At 36.6% G+C, this 26,008-nt stretch overlaps 2 protein-coding genes across 4 annotated transcripts; one reads left to right on the plus strand and one right to left on the minus strand.

Moving 5' to 3' along the window:
* Positions 1-305: 305 nt before the first annotated feature.
* LOC110659067 (protein TRANSPARENT TESTA 9) lies at positions 306-25,987 on the minus strand. 3 transcript variants are annotated; one of them, XM_021816902.2, is made up of 20 exons: positions 25,712-25,987; positions 24,509-24,560; positions 24,335-24,408; positions 24,112-24,245; positions 23,879-23,975; positions 23,661-23,718; positions 22,649-22,757; positions 22,445-22,565; positions 22,148-22,337; positions 21,113-21,423; positions 19,944-20,032; positions 19,784-19,839; positions 15,818-15,880; positions 15,463-15,603; positions 14,631-14,736; positions 14,365-14,436; positions 14,207-14,259; positions 13,824-13,977; positions 13,572-13,738; positions 306-826 (listed from the first exon to the last, which is right to left on the minus strand). In XM_021816902.2, the coding sequence occupies exons 1-20, from the start codon at positions 25,762-25,764 to the stop codon at positions 548-550; spliced, it is 2,379 nt and encodes a 792-aa protein (XP_021672594.2). In that variant the 5' UTR covers positions 25,765-25,987; the 3' UTR covers positions 306-547. The 3 variants fall into 3 exon arrangements, with proteins under 3 accessions (XP_021672594.2, XP_021672592.2, XP_021672595.2); XM_021816900.2 differs by having other exon boundaries at positions 24,335-24,411; positions 25,712-25,986; XM_021816903.2 differs by lacking the exons at positions 24,335-24,408; positions 25,712-25,987 and having other exon boundaries at positions 24,511-24,530.
* On the plus strand, positions 2,462-4,467 carry LOC131179968 (uncharacterized). The gene is made up of 2 exons (XM_058147395.1): positions 2,462-3,818; positions 4,113-4,467. Exon 1 carries the CDS (start codon positions 2,837-2,839, stop codon positions 3,590-3,592), a length of 756 nt encoding a protein of 251 aa, XP_058003378.1. The 5' UTR covers positions 2,462-2,836; the 3' UTR covers positions 3,593-3,818; positions 4,113-4,467.
* Positions 25,988-26,008: the final 21 nt, after the last annotated feature.

A 26,008-nucleotide genomic window follows, 5' to 3' on the forward strand; every position in this document is an offset into this window, starting at 1 on the left:
AATTTATACATGTGACTTGCCCCATTAGGAATAAGAGTGACTATTCACTGAAGATTGAGACATGTGGCATGTGTTACAACAAATGCATTCAAAGACAAAGACAAGAACCATTTTTTTCACTTTCTAACCAGTAACCAGCAAAAACCCAGATGGAATATTAGTCATCTCGCAATAATAGGAAACCAGCTAGTTAATGGTCAGCAGACACAGTTCACGCACGACAGATCTATGGCACCACAATAAATAATCAGATTGCCAACCTGATAGGCAATGCAATATATCGGTAGCCTTTTTGTAGAAGTATCTTTTAAATGATAAAAGAAAGTTATGTTTTGATTTATACTCATTTTCTGTTGCATGTTCTATACAAAATAATTAAACTCTCTAGTGCTAATTATTACACATTCCAAAAACAATACATGAGAAACAAATAACATCTTTGAAGGACAACATTTCACCAAGCTTACTATGCCGCAGAGGTATATCCTATCTATGCTACAGCAACAAAATTTTCAAAGAAAAAAAGAAATTAGATCTTTTGTTTAACTTACCTACAGCTTCCCTCATCGCTACCATCTGAATTGTCTTGAAGCAGTGGAGCAAGTGTGCTCCTGACAGAAGATTTCTGCTTATTAATTTCCTCGAGTATGGACAATCGAGCAGCCTCACAAGCTTTTGCATTTGGAAAACCAAGGGTCCATCTTCCCTCTGCTGCATGATTCAACCCTTTTGCATTATAGCCTTTGGTTTTACTTGCATTTAATCTTGGGTCAAACTCTCTTATCCTGAGATGCAACCATGTGGGATGATCCTCATCTATCTTGGGCTGTTTCAAGTGGAAATGAAAATGCATTAAGTAAAATCCTTGTGATATTTAAGCACAAAAAAGCAACCAGATATACTTGTCTCAAGCCTACCTACTTTGTAAATAAAGATACCCACTATGAGAACATGAAATTGTTCTAAACAAATGGACACTGCTAAGCACAACAGGAAATTTAATAATGAGAATATAAACTTGGCAGTACAGAGAACCATCACCAAGGACCTGGAGGTAACTAAGTCTGTGAAAATTTATCAGGAAAGGACAATCTATGACGGAATTCAACATCATCTTTGTACAGTGCACTTCCCCCCTAAGCACCAGCACCCTCCTCCTATCTCTTCTTATTTTGCCACAAATCAATATATATTTCCTGCTTTCAGCTGTCTCAGTGTAGTCATTCCCGCAGCAATTATATTTATAACCACAAATTATTGTTGTCCTTGCAGCAGTACAACTAAAATTTTCCTTTTAAATAGCAGGAGTGACAACTTCCATGAACATCAATGAGTAATGCCTATAAAGCACAACAAAAGATACTGGCTACAAGCATTCCAATTTTTAAAAGAAATGGACAAGTTTTCCATCTTGAAATCTGAAAGGACAGATATCAGCAACATCAATGCTCAAATTAACAAATTCACAATTTTTCTGCACAGAAGTCAACTATTTGATCTTCAGTTGTCTATAGGACCAAAATTTAAGAACAATGTTATTTGCAAACCACAACTTAATATTGGCACTTCAAATTACAGTGAATTTTCACTGTTGGGTGGAGTGCCAATAACAATGGAACTATATTAACATCCTCCATTGTGAAATTATATAGGCTTCATTTAGAATAAATCATTTGCAAGAAAGTGATTCAATTGAATTCTCACATAAGCACAATTGATTTCTATTTTTTTTAATGGTAAAAAGAACTAAATTCTTTCATTCCAAATATGAGAATTGATCAAAAGGAAATAAATTGAATTGAATTCTTGTAAAATTCTATTTTCCAAACAAGAGGATTAGGATGATAATGAAAACAAAAGGAGAAATTTCGAGTAATGTGATAGGTGATATATAACCCTAGCTTATCTCACCAAAAACACCGTAATTCAACTCAAAAAGCCAATACCTACGTCTACAGAGGCTACTGACTTGTACATAAGAAACATAAAAATTTGCTAAATAGTCCTACCAATTAGAAAATTTTCTAAACAACCACAAGAACATATACAATTATTGTTAGAGATCCAGAGAGCCAAAATACTTGGAAAGAATCCTTCTTGATTGGCCTTGTCAATGAACGACACTCGTGGGTTTAATACTGCACCCAACCCAAAACCTAGAGGTAATGGGTCTACATATTTCCCACTTATATGTGATTCTCATCCCTTCTCTTTTCAATGATGTAAACCGGAACTTAACTCACACTTGCATATTTCTTAATACATCTCCTCCTCAAGCAGGAGTCTCATCATTAGGCTTTACTGGGTTTGTCCCCTCAAACAGAAGCTTTGTTAACTCAAAGTATTTACAACATCACTGTTATGAAAAGTCAATCACTATGTTATGGAAAGTCAATCACTATATTATTTCTCTGTATATTCTGTATTCTGTATTTCTATTTAGGATTTCTTCCTAATTAGTAGAACACAATTATAGGAATTAATTGTATATATATACCCATGTACAGATTAATTAAAATCAATGAGAATCATCTCTTTCTACATGGTATCAGAGCAGGTCATCAATCTAGGGTGACTATTTATTCTCGCTACCCAGCTTAGGAGAGACCTTAGCCGCCGACCAGCCGTTTCAACCCCGATCAACATTGCCGGCGTTGCCTCAACCCCCTCATTCCACCACTGTGTGCTGTTGCTTGATCCAGTATACCATTAAAGGACTTCTGAGGTTTGGCTCTCAGATCCTATTTCGGTATTTGCTTGATTTGTGATTTTGGGTTATTTTGCTGCTATAAGCACTTTGGATTAGCGTTTAGGTTAGTTTTCTTTGTCTCAACAAATGGCAGACAATAAGAATGTTATTTCTGTTGTGATTCCAGTGATGACTAAGATCACGGAACACAAACTTAATAGTTCGAATTACATGGAGTGTAGTAAGACTGTTAGGGTCTATTTGCGTAGCATTGATAAAGATGATCACCTTACTAAAGATTCACCCACTGATGATACACGACAAACTTGGCTAAGGGAGGATGCTCGTTTGTTTTTACAGCTTCGGAACTCGATTCATAGTGAGGTAATTAGTTTAATTAATCACTGTGAATTTGTTAAAGAATTGATGGATTACTTAGATTTTCTGTATTCTGGTAAAGGAAATATCTCCCGTATTTATGATGTTTGTAAGGCATTCTACCGTGCTGAGAAAGAGGATAAGTCTCTCACGGCTTATTTTATGGATTTTAAACGGGTATATGAGGAACTTAATGTATTGTTGCCTTTTAGTCCTGATGTGAAAGTTCAGCAGGCCCAACGGGAGCAACTGGCTGTTATGAGTTTTCTTGCAGGCCTTCCTTCAGAGTATGAGACTGCTAAATCTCAGATTCTCTCCAGTCCTGAGATTTCCTCTTTGCATGAAACATTCACATGGGTCCTTCGTACAGAGAGTACTCAATCTTCACAGCCTGCCAGTAGTGCTCTTATTAGCCGTAATCCAAATGGACAACAGGGTAATAGAAGAGGAAGTAGAGGAGAAATTACAGGCAACAGAAGTAATCAGCGTAATGGAGAGGCTAGTTCTAATCAGGACTCAAGATGAGTCATTTGTTATTATTGCCATGAGCCTGGCCATACAAAATATAATTGTCCGCAACTTCAGAGGAAAAATCAGCGATCACAGATGGCAAATATGGCAGCAGAGAATTCTACAGTATCTTCCTTTGAAAAAACTATTTTGGTATCTGCAGAGGATTTTGCACAATTTTCACAGTATCAGGCATCTCTAAAGCCTACCAGTTCCCCTGTCACTGCGATCGCTGAGTCAGGTAAATCCACTACATGCCTTGTGTCTTCTTCATCCAAATGGGTTATTGATTACGTGCGGCGGATCACATGACAGTAATTCTAGTCTTCTATCGCTTTTAGTCTAATCTCACTTCCTCTCATTACTTTAGCCGATGGTTCTACTTCTTGTGTCATGGGTTAGGCTGAATCACAACCCGACTTCGTCAATTTCTTTGTCTTCAGTTTTGTGTCTACCAAAATTCTCTTTTAATCTACTTTCTGTTAGTAAACTTACTCGTACCTTAAATTATTCTGTTTCCTTTTTTCCTGACCAGTGTTTGTTTCAAGATCTTACGACGAAGCAGATTATTGGTAGAGGACGCGAGTCAGGTGGTCTCTACATTCTGGAAAATCATGTACCGCGGTCGCTTGTTTGCTCTAGTACCTTAACACCTCTTGAAGCTCATTGTAGATTGGGTCATCCTTCTTTGTCTACCATGAAGAAGCTGTGTCCTCAATTTCAGTCTTTATCAGTACTAGAATGTGAGTCGTGTCAGTTTACAAAACATCATCGTTTGCCTTCTGTGTCTAGAGTCAATAAACGGGCTTCATCCCCTTTCGAGTTAGTTCATTCTGATGTTTGGGGTCCTTGTTCTGTTACATCTAAAACTGAATTTCGTTATTTTGTTACTTTTGTTGATGATTAATCTCATGTTACCTGGTTATATTTAATGAAGAATCGTTCAGAGTTGTTTTTTATCTTTTGTGCCTTTTGTAATGAAATCAAAACTCAATTTAATATTTCTGTGCGCATATTAAGAAGTGACAATGCCAAAGAATACTTTTCAGCACAATTTCAGCCTTATATGACACAAAATGGCATTCTTCATCAGTCTTCCTGTGTGGATACCCCATCCCAAAATGGAGTGGCCGAAAGAAAAAATCGTCATCTTCTTGAGGTAACTCGTGCTCTTCTTTTTCAGATGAAAGTACCTAAACACTTTTTGGCAAATGCAGTTTCTACGGCATGTTTTTTTATCAATCGTATACCTTCTTCTGTCCTTAATGGGGATATTCCTTATACTACTTTGTTTCCTACAAAATCTTTGTTCCCTATTGAACCCCGTATTTTTTGTTGTACCTGTTTTGTGCGTGATGTTCGTCCACAGGTTAAATTCTTGGGTACTCCCGGCTCCAAAAAGGGTACCGTTGTTTCTCTCCTACTCTTAATCGTTATCTTGTTTCTGCAGATGTCATATTTTTTTAGTGCACTCCATTTTTTTCCTCCATCATCTGTGTATGAGAGTCAGGAGGAGGAGGATGATCTCTTAATATATACTGTCCAACCAATGTCTAGTCCTCTCTCACAGCCTGTTCCTTCTGTCTCTAGACCTATTCGACCTCCCGTTGTTCATGTTTATTCTAGGAGATTGGAGAGTCCTGACTCATATCCTCCACCAGCTACTTCGTTGGGAGATCCTGTACCTCATACTAACCATGATTCTGATCTAGACTTACCCATTGCTCTTCGTAAAGGTAAACGTTCATGTACTTACCCTATCTCTTCTTTTGTTTCTTATAATCAATTGTCTTCTAGTTTTCGGTGTTGTTATGGAAAGTCAATCATTATATTATTTCTGTGTATATTCTGTATTCTGTATTCCTATTTAGGATTTCTTATCTAGGATTTCTTCCTAATTAGTATAACACAATTATAGGAATCAATTGTATATAAATACCCATGTACAGATTAATTGAAATTAATGAGAATCATCTCTTTCTACATGGTATCAGAGCCTGGTTATCTAGGGTGACTATTTGTTCTCACCACCCAGCTCAAGAGAGACCTTGGCCGCCGACCGGCCGTTTCGACTCCGATCAACATTGCCAACGTCGCCTCAATCTCCTCATTCCACCACTGTGTGCTGTTGCCTGATCCAGTACACCATTAAAGGACTTCTGAGGTTTGGCTCTCAGATCCTATTTCGGTATTTGCTTGATTTGTGATTTTGGATTATTTTGTTGCTGTCAGCACTTTGGATTAGCGTTTCGGTTAGTTTTCTTTGTCTCAACAAATGGCAGACAATAAGAATGTTATTTCTGATGTGATTCCGATGATGAATAAGATCACGGAACACAAACTTAATGGTTCGAATTACAGGTGGAGTAAGGCTGTTAGGGTCTATTTGCGTAGCATTGATAAGGATGATCACATTACTAAAGATCCACCTACTGATGATACACAACACACTTGGCTAAGGGAGGATGCTCGGTTGTTTTTGCAGCTTCGGAACTCGATTCACAGTGAGGTAATTAGTTTAATTAATCACTGTGAATTTGTTAAGGAATTGATGGATTACTTAGATTTTCTATATTCTGGTAAAGGGAATATCTCCCGTATTTATGATGTTTGTAAGGCATTCTCTGGTCTTTGAGAAAGAGAATAAGTCTCTCACGGCTTATTTTATGGATTTTAAACGGGTATATGAGGAACTTAATGTATTGTTGCCTTTTAGTTACGATGTGAAAGTTCAAGAGCCCAACGAGCAACTAGTGTTATGAGTTTTCTTGCGTGCCTTCCTTGAATATGAGATCGCTAAATCTCGATTCTTTCCAATTACGAGATTTCCTCTTTGCATGAAACATTCACACGGGTCCTTCGTGCAGAGTACCCAATCTTCACAAACCGAAGAGTGCTCTTATTAGCGTAATCCAAATGGACAACAGGTAATAGAAGAGGAAGTAGAGGAGGAATTACAGCAATGTAGTAATCAGCGTAATGGAAAGGCTAGTTCTAATCAGACTCAAGAGGAGTCATTTTTTATTATTGTCATGAGCACAGCCATACAAAATATAATTGTCCGCAACTTCAGAGAAAAATCAGCAATCACAGATGGCAAATATGGCGTGAGAGGATTCTACTGATATCTTCCTCTGAGAAAACTGCTTTGGTATCTGCAGAGGATTTTGCACGCTTTTCCCGATCGTGCATCTCTAAAGCCTACCAGGTTCCCTATCATCGCGATCACGAGTCGTAAATCCATTACATGCCTTGTGTCTTCCTCATCCAAATGGGTTATTGATTCGGTGCAACAGATCACATGACAGTAATTCTAGTCTTCTATCCGCTTTTACCTAATCCCACTTCCTCTCATTACTTTAGGCGATGGTTCTACTTCTTGTGTCATGGGTTAGGCTGCGAATCCGACCGTCAATTTCTTTGTCATCTGCTTTGTGTCTACCAAATTTCTCTTATAATCTACTTTCTCTTAGTAAACGTACTCGGACCATTAATTGATCTATTTCATTTTTTCTGATCGGTGTTTGTTTGAGGATCTTACGGCGCAGTTATTGGTAGAGGACGTGAGTCGTGGTCTCTACATTCGAAAATCATGTACCATGATCGCTTGTTTGCTCCAAGATCGTAACACCTGTTTAAGCTGAGTGTAGATTGGGTCATCCTTCTTTGTCTACCATGAAGAATTTGTGTCCTCAATTTGAGTATTTATCATTACTAGACTGTGAGTCGTGTCATTTTGCAAAACATCATCGTTTGCCTTCTGTGTCTAGAGTTAATAAACGGGCTTCATCCCCTTTTGAGTTAGTTCATTCTGATGTTTGGGGTCCTTGTTCATTACTTCTAAAAGCTGGATTTCGTTATTTTGTTAAATTTGTTGATGATTACTCTCGTGTTACCTGGTTATATTTAATGAAGAATCGTTCTGAGTTGTTTTCTATCTTTTGTGCCTTTTGTAATGAAATCAAAACTCAATTTAATATTTCTGTGCGCATATTAAGAAGTGACAATGCTAAAGAATATTTTTCAACACAATTTCAGTCTTATATGACACAAAATGGCATTCTTCATCAGTCTTCCTGTGTGGATAACCCATCCCAAAATGGCGTGGCCGAAAGAAAAAATCGACATCTTCTTGAGGTAACTCGTGCTCTTCTTTTTCAGATGAAAGTTCCTAAACACTTTTGGGCGGATGCAGTTTCTACGGCATGTTTTTTGATCAATCGTATGCCGTCTTACATCTTAATGGGGATATTCCTTATACTACTTTGTTCCCTACAAAATCTTTGTTTCCTGTTGAACCCCGTATTTTTAGTTGTACTTGTTTTGTACGTGATGTTCGTCCGCAGGTTACTAAATTGGATCCAAAGTCTCTCAAATGTGTCTTTCTTGGGTACTCCCGGATCCAAAAAGGGTACCGCTATTTCTCTCCTACTCTTAATCGTTATCTTGTTTCTGCAGATGTCACATTTTTTGAGTCCACTCCATTTTTTTCTCAATCATCTGTGTATGAGAGTCAAGGGGAGGAGGATGATATCTTAATATATACTATCCAACCAATGTCTAGTCCTCTCTCGCAGCCTGTTTCTTCTGTCTCTAGACCTACTCGGCCTCCCGTTGTTCATGTTTATTCCAGGAGATTTGAGATTACTGACTCAGATCCTCCACCAGCTACTTCGTTGGGAGATCCTGTACCTCATACTGATCATGATTCTGATCTAGATTTACCCATTGCTCTTCGTAAAGGTAAACGTTCATGTACTTACCCTATCTCTTCTTTTGTTTCTTATAATCAATTGTCTTCTTGTTCTCGGTGTTTTGTTACTTCTTTAGACTCTGTTCCTATCCCTAATACTGTTGGTGAGGCACTGTCTCATCCTGGTGTGTCTTTGCTATGAAAGAGGAAATGGTGGCTTTAGATGCTAATGGTACATGGGAATCTGTACCTTTGCCCACTGGTAAGAAAGCTATTGGTTGCAAATGGGTATTCTGATGAGGTAAATCCTGATGGTTACGTGGCTAGGTTAAAAGCACGCCTTGTAGCAAAAGGATATGCTCGGACATATGGGGTTGATTACTCGACACTTTTTCTCCTGTAGCTAAACTTACTTACATTGCTTGTTTATCTCTTTAGCAGCTACATATGATTGGCCCCTGTACCAATTGGATATCAAGAATGCTTTCCTTCATGGTGATCTTCAGGAGTAGGTGTATATGGAGCAACCACCTGGGTTTGTTGCTCAGGGGGAGTTGGGTAAAGTTTGTAGACTACGAAAGTCTCTTTATGGCTTGAAACAAAGTCCTAGGGCCTGGTTTGGGAGATTCGGTGAAGCGATGAGAATTTGGTATGCAAAAGAGTAAGTGTGATCACTCGGTATTTTATAAGCAACTGAGGTGGTCTAATTCTCCAGTAGTCTATGTGGATGACATTATCATCACCGGGAGTGACTCTGCAGTATTTCATCTCTTAAAACCTTCCTCCAAACCAGTTTGCACCAAAGACTTGGGATTATTAAAGTATTTTTTGGGTATTGAAGCTATGAGAAGTAAGAAGGGTATTTTCTTGTCTCAAAGAAAATATGTCATCGATCTATTGACAGAGACAGGAAAATTAGGTGCTAAACCTTATAGTGCACCAATGACTCCAAATTTACAATCATAGCGGGGATAGTGAGTTGTTTGAAGATCCGTAGAGATACAGGAGATTGGTAGGAAAATTGAACTACCTTCTGTCACACTCGTCCCGACATTGCTTATGCCGTTAGTGTGGTAAGCCGGTTTATGTCTTCCCCAACCGTTGCTCATTGGGAAGCCTTGGGACAAATCTTGTGCTATCTCAAGGAGCTCCAGGAAGAGGTTTGTTATATGGTAATCATGGGCATTTGAATGTTGAATGTTTTTCGATGCCGATTTGGATCTAAGGTTGATAGGAGGTCAACTCTTTGGATATTGCGTTTTGTTGGAGGAAATTTGGTGTCTTGGAAAAGCAAGAAGCAGAGTGTAGTTTCTCGATCTAGTGCTGAATCCGAATACAGAGCCATGGCACAATCAGTATGTGAGGTAATGTGGATATTTCAATTACTAGATGAGACAGGTTTTAAGATCCCCACACTGCGAAATTGTGGTGTGATAATCAAGTCGCTCTCCATATTGCTTCTAATCCGGTATTTCATGAGCGGACCAAACATATTGAGATTGATTGTCACTTTGTTCGTGAAAAGATTCAACAATGTATCATCTCAACAGACATATCAAACCGAGAGCGATTAGGAGATATTTTCACAAAAGCTCTGAATGGAGCTAGGATTGACTACATTTGTAACAAGTTGGGCATGATTAACATCTATGCTCAAACTTGAGGGGGAGTGTTATGGAAAGTCAATCATTATATTATTTCTGTGTATATTCTGTATTCTGTATTCCTATTTAGAATTTCTTATTTAGGATTTCTTCCTAATTAGTATAACACAATTATAGGAATCAATTGTATATAAATACCCATGTACAGATTAATTGAAATTAATGAGAATCATCTCTTTCTACAGGTGTTTTGTTACTTCTTTAGACTCTGTTCCTATCCCTAATACTGTTGATGAGGGATTGTCTCATCCTGGCTGGTGTGACGCTATGAAAGAGGAAATGGAGGCTTTAGATGCTAATGGTACATGGGAACTATTACCTTTGCCCACTGATAAGAAAGCTATTGGATGCAAATGGGTATTTACAGTAAAAATAAATCCTGATGGTTCTGTGGCTAGGTTAAAAGCACGTCTTGTAGCAAAAGGATATGCTCAGACATATGGGGTTGATTACTCTGATACTTTTTCTCCTGTAGCTAAACTTACTTCTATTCGCTTGTTTATCTCTTTAGCAGCTACATATGATTGGCCCCTGCATCAATTGGATATCAAAAATGCTTTCCTTCATGGTGATCTTCAGGAGGAGGTGTATATGGAGCAACCACCTGGGTTTGTTGCTCAGGGGGAGTTGGGTAAAGTTTGTAGGCTTCGGAAGTCTCTTTATGGCTTGAAACAAAGTCCTAGGACATGGTTTGGGAGATTCAGTGAAGCAGTACAGGAATTTGGTATGCAAAAGAGTAAGTGTGATCACTCAGTATTTTATAGGCAATCTGAGGTTGGTCTAATTCTCTTGGTAGTCTATGTAGATGACATTGTCATCACTGGGAGTGACTCTGCAGGTATTTCATCTCTTAAAACCTTCCTCCAAACTCAGTTTCAGACCAAAGGCTTGGGATTGTTAAAGTATTTTTTGGCTATCGAAGTTATGAGAAGTAATAAGGGTATTTTCTTGTCTCAAAGAAAATATGTCATCGATCTATTGACAGAGACAGGAAAATTAGGTGCTAAGCCTTGTAGCGCACCAATGACTCCAACTTTACAACTGTTAGCAGGGGATAGTGAGTTGTTTGAAGATCCAGAGAGATATAGGAGATTGGTAGGAAAATTGAACTACCTTACAGTCACTCGTCCTGACATTGCTTATGCCGTTAGTGTGGTAAGTCAGTTTATGTCTTCCCCAACTGTTACTCATTGGGAAGCCTTGGAACAAATCTTGTGTTATCTGAAGGGCGCTCCAGGAAGAGGTTTGTTATATGGTAATCATGGGCATTTGAATGTTTAATGTTTTTCAGATGCCGACTGGGCTGGATCTAAGGTTGATAGGAGGTCAACTACTGGATATTGCGTTTTTATTGGAGGAAATTTGGTGTCTTTGAGAAACAAGAAGCAGAGTGTAGTTTCTCGATCTAGTGCTGAATCCGAATACAGAGCCATGGCACAATCAGTATGTGAGGTAATGTGGATACTTCAATTACTAGATGAGACAGGTTTTAAGACCTCCCTGCCTGCGAAATTGTGGTGTGATAATCAAGCTGCTCTTCATATTGCTTCTAATCCGGTGTTTCATAAGCGGACCAAACATATTGAGATTGATTGTCACTTTATTCGTGAAAATATTCAACAACAGATCATCTCAACAGGACACATCAAAACTGGAGAGCAGTTAGGAGATATTTTCACAAAAGCTCTGAATGGAGCTAGGATTGACTACATTTGTAACAAGTTGGGCATGATTAACATCTATGCTCCAACTTGAGGGGGAGTGTTATGGAAAGTCAATCACTATGTTATGGAAAGTCAATCACTATATTATTTCTCTGTATATTCTGTATTCTGTATTCCTATTTAGGATTTCTTATTTAGGATTTCTTCCTAATTAGTAGAACACAATTATAGGAATCAATTGTATATATATACCCATGTACAGATTAATTGAAATCAATGAGAATCATCTCTTTCTACAATCACCAAGACCCAATTATTCCACTAAGCCCATCATGAACCATCCACGCTACTATCATTCGTGTGAGCATGCAACTCTAAGTGCAAAACGAGCCATTACAAATACCGAAAGTCTCTACTCCAATGGTCTGCTCTTCTCCAAGAGAATATTTTAGTACTCCATTAGACTTCTTTTAACAAGAGTAACCACCCTATCGGCCTATTGGGAGTCTTCTTACTCTTCTATCACCGTGTGGGAAGACCACGAAAATGACAAAACACCGTCTCTATACTTGTCCTTGTTAGCCATTGGCTACTAAGAGTCTCATTACTCTTCCATCACGATGTAGGAAGATCACGGGAATTACAGACCATCATCTCTATACTCATTCTTACCGATCCATCAACTCTAATACTAGTTTGTTAGAGATTGGAGGAGTCCAAAACGACTTGGGAGAATGCTTTGTGAAAGAATAGTACTCATGGCCTTGATACTATATCCAACTCAAAACCTTTAGTAATGGTCCTTCCCATTTATATGTCCTTTAGTCATTCCATCTCTTTTCAATTTGAGAATTCTAACTCAATTTACACTTGCATATTTCCTAACAATTACTTATTGAATTTCCTGTTAACAAAATAAGAATCATAGTTAAGAAGAGGCACTTCTCTCCAAGACGGGCTTGGGTTGCGGTTAAGACTTAGTCTATGCTCATGAGGAGGAATATAAACTACATCATAAGGCCAACACTTAATGTACAGTCCATACTTTTTACTCTACAGTGTTCATGTGCAAACATCAATCCTTAAAATCCAATCTTTTTTTTTTCACCTTCTTTTAGGGTTCTTCTTAAACTTCATTAAATGCCAGCACTACCATTAGTTCATAAAACTTTTTCCAGATGTCAATCAATCTGATGCTTTTCTGTTGGTATATTGCCATCATTGACCTCGACACTTTTCTCCCTTGCTCTCACTGAAACTCATATTACTTCAGTTACCCTTGAACCTAGGTTCTGCAATAATACTCTCAAATATATGGCGTCTAAATTAGTTATAGCATGCTTTTCTTTTTGTATGATTTTCTAAATGTAGATCCTCCATGACTAGGATAGGCTATATTCCCCTCAAGCAATAGGAACAACTTGAGGAAATCTTACCTTTTCACTACCATTTTTGAGTCCATTGAGCTTTTATCACTACCTTCCTAAATTTTTATAAGCAATAATATTAAAGAAAAAACTGTCCTCATCCATGCATTGGACTTCTCACTAAATATGGTGGGACCATTACAATGCATTAGACATGCTGATCATTCTCTTGTCAACCATCCTTAGAGACCTTTGGCCACTAGCACTGGTGCAACTCACAACTTTGCAAAGTTCTGCTACTAGTCTGTGTGATGCTATATTTTCACTAGGTACACATACATGTCACTCCTGTAAATCCTGGCATTGCATGGAACAAGAGCACAAGGTACTCGGGCCATAAGCCTCAAATAAATTTTATTGCTTGAACAAGTATCTTCTGCTGAGGACAACAAGAAAGGCCAGCCATGGTTGGCTTATTGATTACTAAAACAATTTAATTCATTGGTCTAGTCAGACCTAAATTAACCATCCCTACAAGGTGGGTTCACAAATATCATCAAACAATTTGCCCTGCAAAAGCAATAGTTTAACAAAATCAGAACTTACACTCAACCCCGCCAATGGAGTTATGGCAATTATAACTCCCTGTTGACTGCGGAAGGGATGTTTCTCCACAAGAAGCAATTTCCCAGATGTTCCTCGCGCCAAAGGTATCATGTAAATATCCCTTATTCCAGCATTTGAAAAGGCAATCCTACAAGGGATCCCAGATCCTGCAAATATTTTCCAAACCAAGGAAAGGACTTGTTATTGGAGAATAAGTTGGGCAGAGAGCTAAAAAGTGTAATGATACTCAACCTAAGGAAATCTCTGACCCAAAGCTTGCACTTGAAAGATCTGAAGCATGGGTTCTTCCAGAACCAGCAGGACTGCTTAGAGGAGCTAACAAGGGTTTTTCAAGCAACTCTCCTTTGCAAATAAAAGCTTTCAACTGAAGATGGAGAATAAAAACCTGCAAACATAATAATTATGAGTTCTTCTATATCCCAGAAAATCTTGTGCTATGAATGATGTTATAGAGAAATAACAACAGCATACGTTGCTCTCAAAATCCCATCATGCAGTCAATAGGCAAACAAAAAATGAGCGTTGACAAAAGAATACTGCAGAGAACAATTTATCATATTAAGTGTGGTCAAGAATGGACAAATGCACAATCAGATAAAATAAATGATACAAACCTTCACTGTGTCAACCATTCTCTGCCAAGAAAAATAAGCTGATGTTGCATCGTCTGCTAATTACAAATTATGTTAGTTGCTCTTGAAAGAAAGGGAAACGTGCAAGGATATAATTTCCGAAGGATCAGAAGGACAATGAGCATGGAAATAGGCCATACCCGTAATTTTCTGGCAGACAGCAAGTTCTAGTATGAAAAAGGGATCTTTGGATTGAGATGGTTTCTCAAGAGCTGTACATGAAGTCATAGTAGATGAAATGAGTCCCAGAAAAACTATTCTGCGTTTAACATTCAATCAAGAACCATTTCCATTTCATCCCTTAGTGTCTCCATTTGATGGCCATGCAAATCAATTACAAAAGACCACTGCATACCAAGGGAACCCTAAAACCTAGTACATTCACCTCTAGGCATTTAATAGTTACCTGCTTTACAGCTTGTCCATTCATTTCTCAAAGTGTCCAGGATATAATCAAACCAGCATCCATCAAGTTCTTTCTTAAAACGTTCACTGGACTGCTCATATGAGGTCTGTCAATGGGAACTATAACATATAAACTTTTAGAAAGTTTGAGTTCTAATTGTAAAGTGACTTCAAAAAGCAATCATTGCAAGGTTGATGATGATTTTTCTGTGTTTCTTTGGATGCAAAATCAAATCTCAAAATGAAGGCAATGCAACATGAGTTCTACAAGGTGATGTGTAATTCTGAGGTTGTAAAAAAAAGTATATGAATAAAAACACTCAGAAGACCTTACTCTCTTAAAACCTACCGTAGCAGGTTAGTTTAGAAAGAAACAGGTTTAGCACTTGACTAAATCCTGGAAAATCTCAGTGTTTCTGCATAAACTTTTAACTCAAATTCAGCCTTTCGGAGAAAATAATTATTTTATTACCTGAATAATATTGTTCAAGCAACACAAACTTATATGGAAAACTACCGGCCTTAGTTATAGTCCTAAATAAACTAGTAATATCCTAGAATAACATAAATCCTAAAGGAAACAGGAAAAGAAAGGTCAAAGGCGTGCTCCTAATAAAATTCCCAATGAACCCTAAAGAAATGGAAAAGAAAACAATTCAAGTCCTAAACAACACAATAGGAAAACAAAAGAAAAGTTTGGCAGTCAAGGTCAGTTTGCGGCTGAATGATTTGTGGGTTGCATATGCAGCCACTAGCTCAGCATCACACATGCAGACCAACACTAAAGAAGTCTATATAAACAGAAGATGTATATAAATCAGCTGAATCCTTACATTGAAAATTTGCAAATTCTGATCATCAAGCTTCTTTCCTTGTAAAACTAGTAGCTTCTGCAAGAACCACACGGTATGCCATTGTATTTGTACAGGGATTAGTGGTTCACTTGCTAAAACCTTCAATAACGAATTTAAAATCTGTAAAAGACAAATTATGAAGTTCATCATGACAATGAAAGCTAAACAGAACCAAGGCATATATAGGGTAACAGATCAAGCAAGGCTATAGAGAATTTAATGCATTGTTGTGGAGACCATAAAAAATAGTATAGGACCACACACTGGTACTAAAATACCATAAAAATAATTCATGTAAAAGAAAAAGGGAGCAATTATCAAATGGTACAAATACCTGTGGCATAAACTTTACAAAGATAATTTTATCAACTACTTGTGAAGCTGAGATGTCATGATCCTGGAAACAAATATATCAATAATATTAGACTAAAAACCAAGCAAAAGATAGAGGAATTAGAGAGATCCTTTATCAAATCTATTAATTTTAAAATAGAAATTCTTTTTCTTTTATTCATTCATAATACACACACACACACACACAACTCAAATAGGAAAAGAATTAAATCCCTAAAATTATGCTACACAACTAAATAAGAAAATATAAAATATAGATATTGACTTTCCGTAAATTGGAGCATGGAATCCCATCAATTTCAACAATCCTCCTTGATGAGATTCTTTTTGAAGCCAATAACTCCCTCAAAACAAAACCATATTCAGAAACACATAGATAAAGGGTACCAACACAAAGCAGCAACACACAAAACAACTCATAGGATTGCACTTCCTCTTCAAAGGCGATGCCAGTGAAGAAACACCTACACAACGCAACTCATAAGGTTGCACTTCCCTCTCCAAAGGAGATGCCGGTGAGACAAAAGACGAAATAATAGGTGAAACTTTATCCAATGACTCACGAGGCTTAAATGTAAAAAGTTCAAGGGAGTATCAAATGAGGCAAGTCCAAAAGCAAAAACCGAAAGCAAATAGGCAAGAGTAACGAAGCCCAAATACAAAAACACAATAACCAACATAAATTTACTCAACAAAACAATGACTGGAATCGCTACAGGATACCCAAATCTTAGTCTCAGTAGTTATAACAATAAACTTTCTAGAGTTAATCTAAACACTAGGAATTTATGACAGAATGTTGCTAACACAAGAAGATCTAATACAAGAATTGAAGCTTCAACCAATTCAACCACAAATAAAAGGAAAACCAAAAGATATAAGTGAAATAGGACCTCAAATAACTAGCAACTAACACACACCCAAGCCAGCAACAGAAGAATCAAACAAATTAGAGGGTTCACAATGTTCTCATATAGAAATAGAATGCACAGAACCCTATGTTACTCGGACTTGGGTACAAGTGCTTGAAATGGATACATATCCATGTGTCAGATTTGTAAATTTCCTAAACGGAAAATACGGAGATATGGATCCAAATTTAGACTTGAGTGCTCGGATACATTACATAAATAAAATAAAAAATATATATATAAAATTAATAATAACTATTGTGACAAAGTAGTTAAATGGAGAAATTATACACTTGTTTCATTTTAATTTCTTTTGTTATTAATTTTTCAAATTATAATAACTAGAATTGAATATTTGCAATTATAATGGGTACTATTTCAATGGTAGCAATAAAAATTTTGTCAAAAATAACAATTTAAAATCACTAGAAATCTTAATTACATAAAATAATAATAGTTTGTATTTAACTTTTAAAATTAAAAAAAAAAATGCATGCAAAAGGATTAGCACAAAACAAAACAATTCAGACTACACGAGGACAAAAAAAAAAAAAGAACAACATGATGGCATGAATTCAAGTAAAGAAAATATAAAAAATAAAATAACTGCATCGATTGGGAAACATAGTAGCAAGCCAAGTCAAATCGTCTTCTTCTCAATCTGTTTCATCTAGGTTTGCTTTGTAGCCACTCCCTTCATCTTGTCTTTACGTGTCCAACGTGATGGATATGTGTCGGACATGTATCATGTTTCGTGTGTCGTGTCATGTCGACACAAGTATGGTAGGGTAAATTGAAGAGTCCAAGTACCAGAGATAGAACCTAACTAGGCAAGAGCACCTTCAAGGAGATGGCAACAACTCATTGGGCTACAACAAAGACCAAAGGTTAATAAAAGCAAGCAGAAACAATAGTAACCAGAGGTTGAAACCGTACTTGTAACAACCCTTGGTTCACAAATACCTTAGAAACACAAAACCAAGGCAAAAGAACACCAGGACATACTTTCTTCCTCTAGTTGATGCCAAAAGAGATGATCGGAGCCAAAAAAAGTGAAGCACACTCCCCCGCACGCAGGTGCATGGGTGAGCGACTAAAAACAAAAGAATTGCGCAACTAGAAAAAAAAATTACAAGGCTAGCAATGTGCTTTATTGTACCCATGAACAACACAATAGTACCCGTAAATATTACAGATGAACAAGACCCATGAACAGTACCAAAACCTAATGAAACGAGAGCCCTGTTATCATGTTAATTTTGAACTAGAAATGCTTTTTTCTTTTATTCATTCATAACACACACATACACACACATATATATACAACTAAAATCCCTAAATACGAAAAGAATAAAATCCCTAAAGTTATGCTAAACTAAATTAGAATATAAACAACAAAACTAAATAGGAATCTATAAAATATAAATATCGACTTTCCATAAGACTCATCTTAAGTTAGAGCATGGAATCTCATCAATTCCAACAAAATTAAAGATTCATTGGTTCTTCAGCAATCACTAGACTGAATGAGTGATCATTGCTAATGGTATGATGATGATTTAAAACTAGTCTAGCAAGTATTAGCAGCTAAACAACAAAACACAAATTGAACTGTTTTCAAGAATGCACAAACAATTATATCACCGCCGGATGCAATTTTAATTTATTCACACCACATATAAAAGGCCCAGGTGAAGGCAAGGATCAGATTAGGTGGCAAGGCATCCAACCTAAAACTTTCACCAAATCTTATTAGCATTAAGCAAGCTAGGTGTTGTGATATATGAAGTTAGTAAACAAGAGTTAGTTTCTGTTATAGGGTGTTAATAGTTGTTAATTGTAACAGATTCATAACAAGAAGTGGCAGGAATAATTGTAAAGTCTATATAAAGACTGAAGTTGTAACCGATGGGATTCATTGAATACAGATTACACAATTTCTCTCTAATTCTCTATCTCTCTCTCTCCTTTCTTCTTCTTCTTCTTCTTCCTTGATATTTCTTCTTCTTCCTCTTCTTCTTCTTCTCCCCTTTCTTCTGTTTCCTTCCCCCTTTCCTCTGTTTTTCTGTTTGGTTGTGACTAGGTCAAAATAATAGGCTTGATGGAATTGGATGTTGGGTACAAACAATTTTGGGGAATATGTAGAGGAGATAAAATTATAGTGGAAAAGCAGAAAAAGAATGCTTCCAAACACATTTATTTTGGATTAATGTTTCATGCAGTGAAATTGTGGTCTGAACCAAAATTAGGCACACGTGGGGGTAATCCTGCTATGGACATCGGGACATGTACCCCTTCCCCAAAAGAAATGGACAGCATACTTCCGGAATGCCAGTCACGCTCATGATAGTTTTATACATGCAGACTCCTGATACTGAATTTTGTAAATTCCCAAATAGCATTAACTAACAAAGCAGAAAAGATAGCAGTCAAAACTAAAATAAAGCGCAAAAGGCTGCATTCAAAACTAAGATCAAGGAGGACCATGTATGTGTTTCTCCTGACATTAGAGAGAAAACCTTCTGCAAGAATGATCCCTTAGCTAGGAGGCACAACACATACACCATACATATGATCAAATCAAAGGGTACAACTCAAGGTAACATCCCAGCAGATGCCAACAGTAATCATTAACAGTTTAACAATGCAACAGCCAAAAGGTGTAATGGTGAATTCTTGACACAAGCCACAGTTTGATTAAATTATCTGCTAAAACCATAAATGAATCTGATCTTTCACTCAAAAGTATTTCATCGTTAGGCCCAATAATCAAGTGCTTGCTTAGAATGCAGGGGGTCAAGGGTTCTAACGCCGGCATCCCCTTCCCCTCCTTTTAATAAAAAAAAAAGGGAAAAAAATCCTTCAACTGAATCTATAATTTTTTTCCTAATGGCCAATGTGCAGAGTAAAAGGAAATTGCAAGGGAACATGAAGATGAAATTGGTAAAGCTTCAATTGAAATTATTGTTAGAAAACTTAAATTTAGATGTGATGATGAATTTAACTCAGCAAAATATATGCAATTTGACATTTACCATCCCACACTGCATGCCACTTAGTCCGATCATTGAGGCCAGTATTTGCTCAACATCTGTCCCAAACAAAACCATTAAAAAAAAAAAGCAATAACACAAAATAATATACTAATTCAGTACTTTAAACAGTATGGTGTAAAAACCAGTAAACAAGTGATACCTTTACTTCCTGCTAAAGTAAACAATAAAAATAGAGATGCTAGCAAAAGACAGTGATTTTCAGACAAAATAAATGCCAGTATTCCACCCCTGCAACAAAAGCAATTTTATGGTAAGCAGAAAGGTACTATATGATTCACACAATACCTAATGTAAAACCAAAAAAAATAAAGGAATTATTAGCCTGCAGTGCACTTCATCAAACATAACTTAATAAATCTTATCTGCATTAGAAGCCATATCAAACATCAAATAAAACTTAAAGCACTGCAAATCTTTTTCTTCAGGCAATGAAAAGATATTATTCAGCATGAATAAATCCATTATCCCAATGAACTGAAAACATCTGACACCAAATGTTCTGCCTGTGATGCTTCTACGTGGAACTATATGCGAAGTTGAAACATGGACAGAGAATGAGATTCAAAGTTGCTCATTTTCTTTAAAAGTAATAAACTCTAGAAAAGTTTTACCATGCACAATGGTGACGCCGACATACCAGCACAAGATCAAAAATTCCTGATTAAGTACTGTTGGACTCTCAACAAACTGCTTGGTGCATTTTCACCCATATATTATGCCAGTGCAGAAAACATGATAAAGTTCAACAATTAAAATTCATAGATACCAATTCTCAGGCACTCCAGTTTGCATAAATTTACACTTATGCACAAAACTCTACTTTAGGATTCCCATCCACAAGAAAAGCAGAGGCTTGCTTGGTCATAGCCTGTCAGATAGCTATACATATCAAAGTTGTCTAACATTTATTCTTAGTAAGCTTCCAAATTTTACAATTCAGGTCCCACTCACTTGAAGTTCCTGTTTTTCCTATACCAACAAAATTACATTATGAAATTCCCTTCGTCCATCGACAATATCATACAAGATAATACTCTAATGTATATATTATAAGAGATATAATGTGGTGGCCACAAAGGAAAAACATCAGATATGATTGATCCATCAATAAAGACCTACAGCTAATTGTTCATCAAATTCTGGTTCTCATGCAGGATTTCACTTAGGATTCTGGAATCCCATTTGTGGTTAATAGCCATAATACATAGACAATTAATCTTAAAACTGGAGAATATCTCTTTTCTCTAGTTATATACTCTCATTTAATTCATGAAACAATAACCCTCAAAACATACACAATCTACAAACCTTTCTCGACATAGACTGTCATCCACAGAGCAGTTTATGGAAGGAGAATGGGATGATACAGGCTTGCCAATAAGATGCCCATTGATGATTTCCCCTCCTTCAGACTCAGAGTCCGAACACCCCAATTTCTCCACATTATTCAAATGGTTGAAAAACAAATTGTTTGCATCGCCTTCACTAGCATATCTTAAACTTGACATAAAAGGGTATAGAACAATTTCAGCCACAGCATTAACTATAGTTTTTCCACCAACAACTTGAAGAAGACGAGAAACTATGTACAGAGAAGTGATGGCAGATAGATTTGAACCCTGAAACAAAATAAAAGGTAATTAAATACTTACTGCAGAAAATTTCAAAAATAAATGTCACTTAACCTGCTAAAACTAAAACTTTCTCCACATCTCACATGACAATGATGTGGTTTCTTAATATTTAATAGGTAACTGGTTCTAGATGAGGAATAAGGTCAAAAGGTGGCCAGTTTCCAGGTTCCTAGGAAACTTAAACACAAGCCTAGGGTGCAACAACCACCAGACTACACCTCTGAACCCAATTTAGAGGTGGTTATTAGAAACATTAGACATGGCAAATCAAAGGAAGGATTTAAAGAAGATGCATTACAGTGAAGTTTTTATCAGATGCTTTGGCCTTCCACATTCAACAGTCTAGCAGACAATAGTTGATGAGAAAAAGCAATAAACCATACAAGTTTATTACACAGACACATAATAAAGAGAAACACATTAAAGCGTGTGTGACCCATGTACACTATAGGACTGAAATCAGAAAATATTCTATGACTATAGAGCGAGTGATTCTGTACCCAAAGTATAACCTAAGGTATTTCATCAGATCATACAATTAATACACCATTAATTCAATTTTCACTCTAAAGCACAAGTCTCCTACATTATAAGAATAATAAATGACAGGCTATCAATAACTCAATCTTAAAGTATTCCCAGAAAAAAAAAATTCTCATGCAATTAAAAATAAAATGTAAAGGATGAGTCAAGAGGAAAAATATCTCACATCATTCCTCCTCAATTTAAGTAGCGGAAGCAATATGGGAAATACAAACAAGTTGAGAAGATTCTGGGTAACCACTTCACTCAAACGAGATTCACCAACAGAAAGAATATCCTTAAAGTAGTACAAATCATCAACAATTTTATCAGTTTCCAGAAGTAGTTCCTTTCTTATTTGATCAGTGCATGCACCCCTGCATCAAAGTCAAGCAGTTTTTTTTCTCATATAGATAGTTTGCCTACCACCAGTAACTGTCTATTAAATGACAAAACGTTCTCCAAGATATTGAAAGAAAAATACTCTGTAGCAAGCACAAGGCTATCTAGATGAACACATTGCTCTTTTAAGCTATGAACCAAGTCTGAAAAGTACTTCGAAGCAGGAGGAATTGAAACAAACTGATAAACCATATCATCACTAACTGCAAGATCATAAGAATTGTCACAAGCTACACATGACCCTTTACTTTACACATTATAGAAACTTTAGACAACAATAAAATACCATTGTATATGTTCAGTGTTAATGCACGTACAGCCGTCTGAATCATCTTTTCCCCATGCTGAGCAAATTTAAGCGCCTCACTATATAGGGGAAAAGAGACTACAACATCCTGTAACCAAAAACACATGATAAAAAAAATAAAAAAATAAAAAAGGGTTATTTGGGACCATCACAAAAACTGAGCATATGCACATGCAGGACAGTGAGGAAGAATTCTTGCTGCTCCAACATGTTTGAATCCCAATACAAATCTGCATGCATACATATGTGTGGTTCTATGTGAACCTTGTACTTCTTTAAGTGAGCCCACATTCAGCTTATAAACTATCTTTAACAAAGGCATGAAAGTGTAGAACATGTGGTACACCAGACGACTGAACTTGGTCCTGTAGCACTAGCACAATTTCAAAATGAGCAGAAACCAAACATCATTTCCCCTTTTATTTAACCATTCGCAACAAGTGCCTGTTTGGCCTTTTTTGCACCCAATGGCTTGACAACAAGAAGGGGAATAGCCAGCCCCCCTCCATCAGCCCTCTTCACCCATTGCCTGGATCTAAACTCAGGACTAGAAACTCCTTGAATTTTCAGTTCGATTATCAATAACACATGTAGTAAGAGTCTAAGCCAAAAGAATTTTAGAATTGAGAATGAGAGAAAGAGACAGAACCAATATATTGCTTTCAATACAGAAGAGGATACAAGGCCCGCAATGCAATCAATAGTCAACCAGCCATAAGTATCAACTTTCTCATATGAGAACAAGACAAGAGGGTACGGAGATTATAAATTTTTCAGTAGCAATTTAATAAAATCAGTTCTCCAATACAACTTCATTAGTTTACTTGGGTGTGATTATAAAAGTGCTGGAACTCTATAACACTGCTTTCTTAGTCATCATCACCAAATACTTGACAAACTTTGACAGCATTCAACTCCAAACCATAGACTAAAAGGCAAATAGTTCATCAAAATATCAATAAAAACCTTTGATGCATGAGTTTAAACTTACCGCGTGAACCCTTACAAGAAGACAAAGTGTATCTCTGTTTATTTTGCTGCTCACTGCTCTGATTTAAGAAAGAACAAAAATAGGGTATGAATAGTCAGAATAATTCACAGCCATTTCTATGATAAATTTAAACAAATAAGAGACACAAGATAATACAACTAGTGGAAGAATTTCAAGTTTTCAACAAAGTTACAGTTTTGGATTAGCAATAGCACAACCTTAGGAATGATATATAATATGGAGCCAGATCTCCCCCATCAAAATTATATTGATGTGCTATAATGCTGTTGATGTAGCCATTGCTCAAACAATAGTCTGGGGTACAGAATCATCATCAAATGCATCACTATACTTAATAGAAGAACAAGTATTGGAGCAACCAATGAAATAATATGAAAGGCAGGGAACTACACATGATGTAATACATAATAATGGTCACTTCACAGCTTACAAATTGCATGTTCACTATCCATGTTTTGAATCATTATACTAAGATACTGAAGTAATGGTGCCTCTATTCTTGAATTTCTGCTTATCTTTAGCACTCGAACAAACTCCGCCAAAACTTGGTATTCCATAAAACATCTGCAGAAGTGGAAAAATAACTCTTTCAATATCTTAAAAATACCAACAAGCAAGCACAAGGAAGAGGACATGTCATGATCCTATCATACTCAAAAATTAGTGGATCTTGTCTATCACCATATGTAACTATTTCTGCTATAGACTGCAGAAGATCTACAACTAACTCCTGAAGAGAAAAACAAGAAGGATTTAGTTGATGATTAAAACAATGATGAAGCACATCAACAAATTATATGAAATTACAAACAGGTGATGTAAGTTACACTGTTATGCTTATCCACAATTTTGATCCCTCGCAGTTCATTAATCACATATCTGTCCAGAAAAAATATTATATATCAGAAAAATAATAATGGTGACAAGAAGGAAAACAACAATATACTACATTTTACAACAGGAAGAAGTTCATTCCCATGACAAAATAAAAGACACAGCTGCACAACTGTAATAAAAATCTTTTAAATTTTTGTACAGCAAAGCTAAAGCATTGTTAGTTTGGGCTTTCTTGTCTTCCCTTTCTCTTCCTCCCTCCCCCTCTCCATCTCCTCTCCTTCCTCTTTGTTTTGTAAAACACCAACCAGCACCAATTAAAACAAAAATATCAAAAAATTAAAAAAAAAAATCAGGTTGACCCTAAAATCTCATCAAACAAGATACCAGCATTCATGCAGTTTTCTGTAGATAGTGCTAGATAGTAGACACCAGTTATTGCATTGTATCATTTGTCACCTAACAGCATTCGTGCAGACATAGTGATGGCATCTATTAAGTAAGCAACCTAAATCACTTAAAGCACCAGCCTGCCTTGAAATCTGAACTTAATAAACTTGTGCAAAACTGAAGTGTAGGCAGACTTGAAAGTTGAAACTTCTCTTACAGATTCTCATCATAAGGTTCAAGGTAAATTCTATGGACTCATCAGTCGCCAGTAGAAGGTATAAAAAAAAAAAAACCAGCAATAAAATTCTAACAATGCACCAAAAATTCAACTGAATCAGAGGCATTACTAGATATCAAACATAAGAATTTATTTCCATTCTTTGGCAGAATTCATTTAGAAGTAAAATTAACTAATTGTTCATTTGCTTCCAAACACGCTGCCCATTAACTTGATCAGATCACTTCACTTCACTTCACTAAAGAGAAAAGAGAGACCCCCACAAGGAATCTCCCTAAAATATTCATTATCACATAAAGTTAACGAGTGCTCCTCCTGCCCATTAACCTCATAACTTCACTGTTTTGATACAAATTCTCAGCATCAAAGTTCAATACAAACTGAAAGTTAGCCTAGCCAAATATATACACTAATTCTGAAAATATTTTTGATCCAAAATTCTCAATACATCACAAATGACACATTTCTAATCAGCCTCATAAAATTCAAATTGAATTCCATAAACAGTCTAAATTTCAACAAATTGTTGAAGAAAACAAGCTCTGACGAGAAATTAGATATAGCGTACTTGAAGTGTTGAAGAGAGAAGCGATCGATAGATCGCCAGAGAGAACGCCACATGGTGAAAGATCCGAGAAGCTGAACAAAAAATTTGGCGGATCTAAATATTTGGCGGTTGCGTCCAGTTTTATTAATTGATATGGTTAGCGTTTTGGGCGTGAGCGTGGAACTGGAGTTCTGAGAGTTTGTGAGCGAGAATGGTGGTCAGCGCGCAATGTTTGGCCGTTTGGTGGCTCGTTAAGACTTAAGATACAACGAACTTTCAACGTTTGGAGTTCGAAATTCGCGTTGGCCGTTTCGGGGA

This window comes from Hevea brasiliensis, chromosome 5, assembly GCF_030052815.1.
Source record: "Hevea brasiliensis isolate MT/VB/25A 57/8 chromosome 5, ASM3005281v1, whole genome shotgun sequence".
In the NCBI taxonomy this organism is placed as follows: domain Eukaryota; kingdom Viridiplantae; phylum Streptophyta; class Magnoliopsida; order Malpighiales; family Euphorbiaceae; genus Hevea; species Hevea brasiliensis.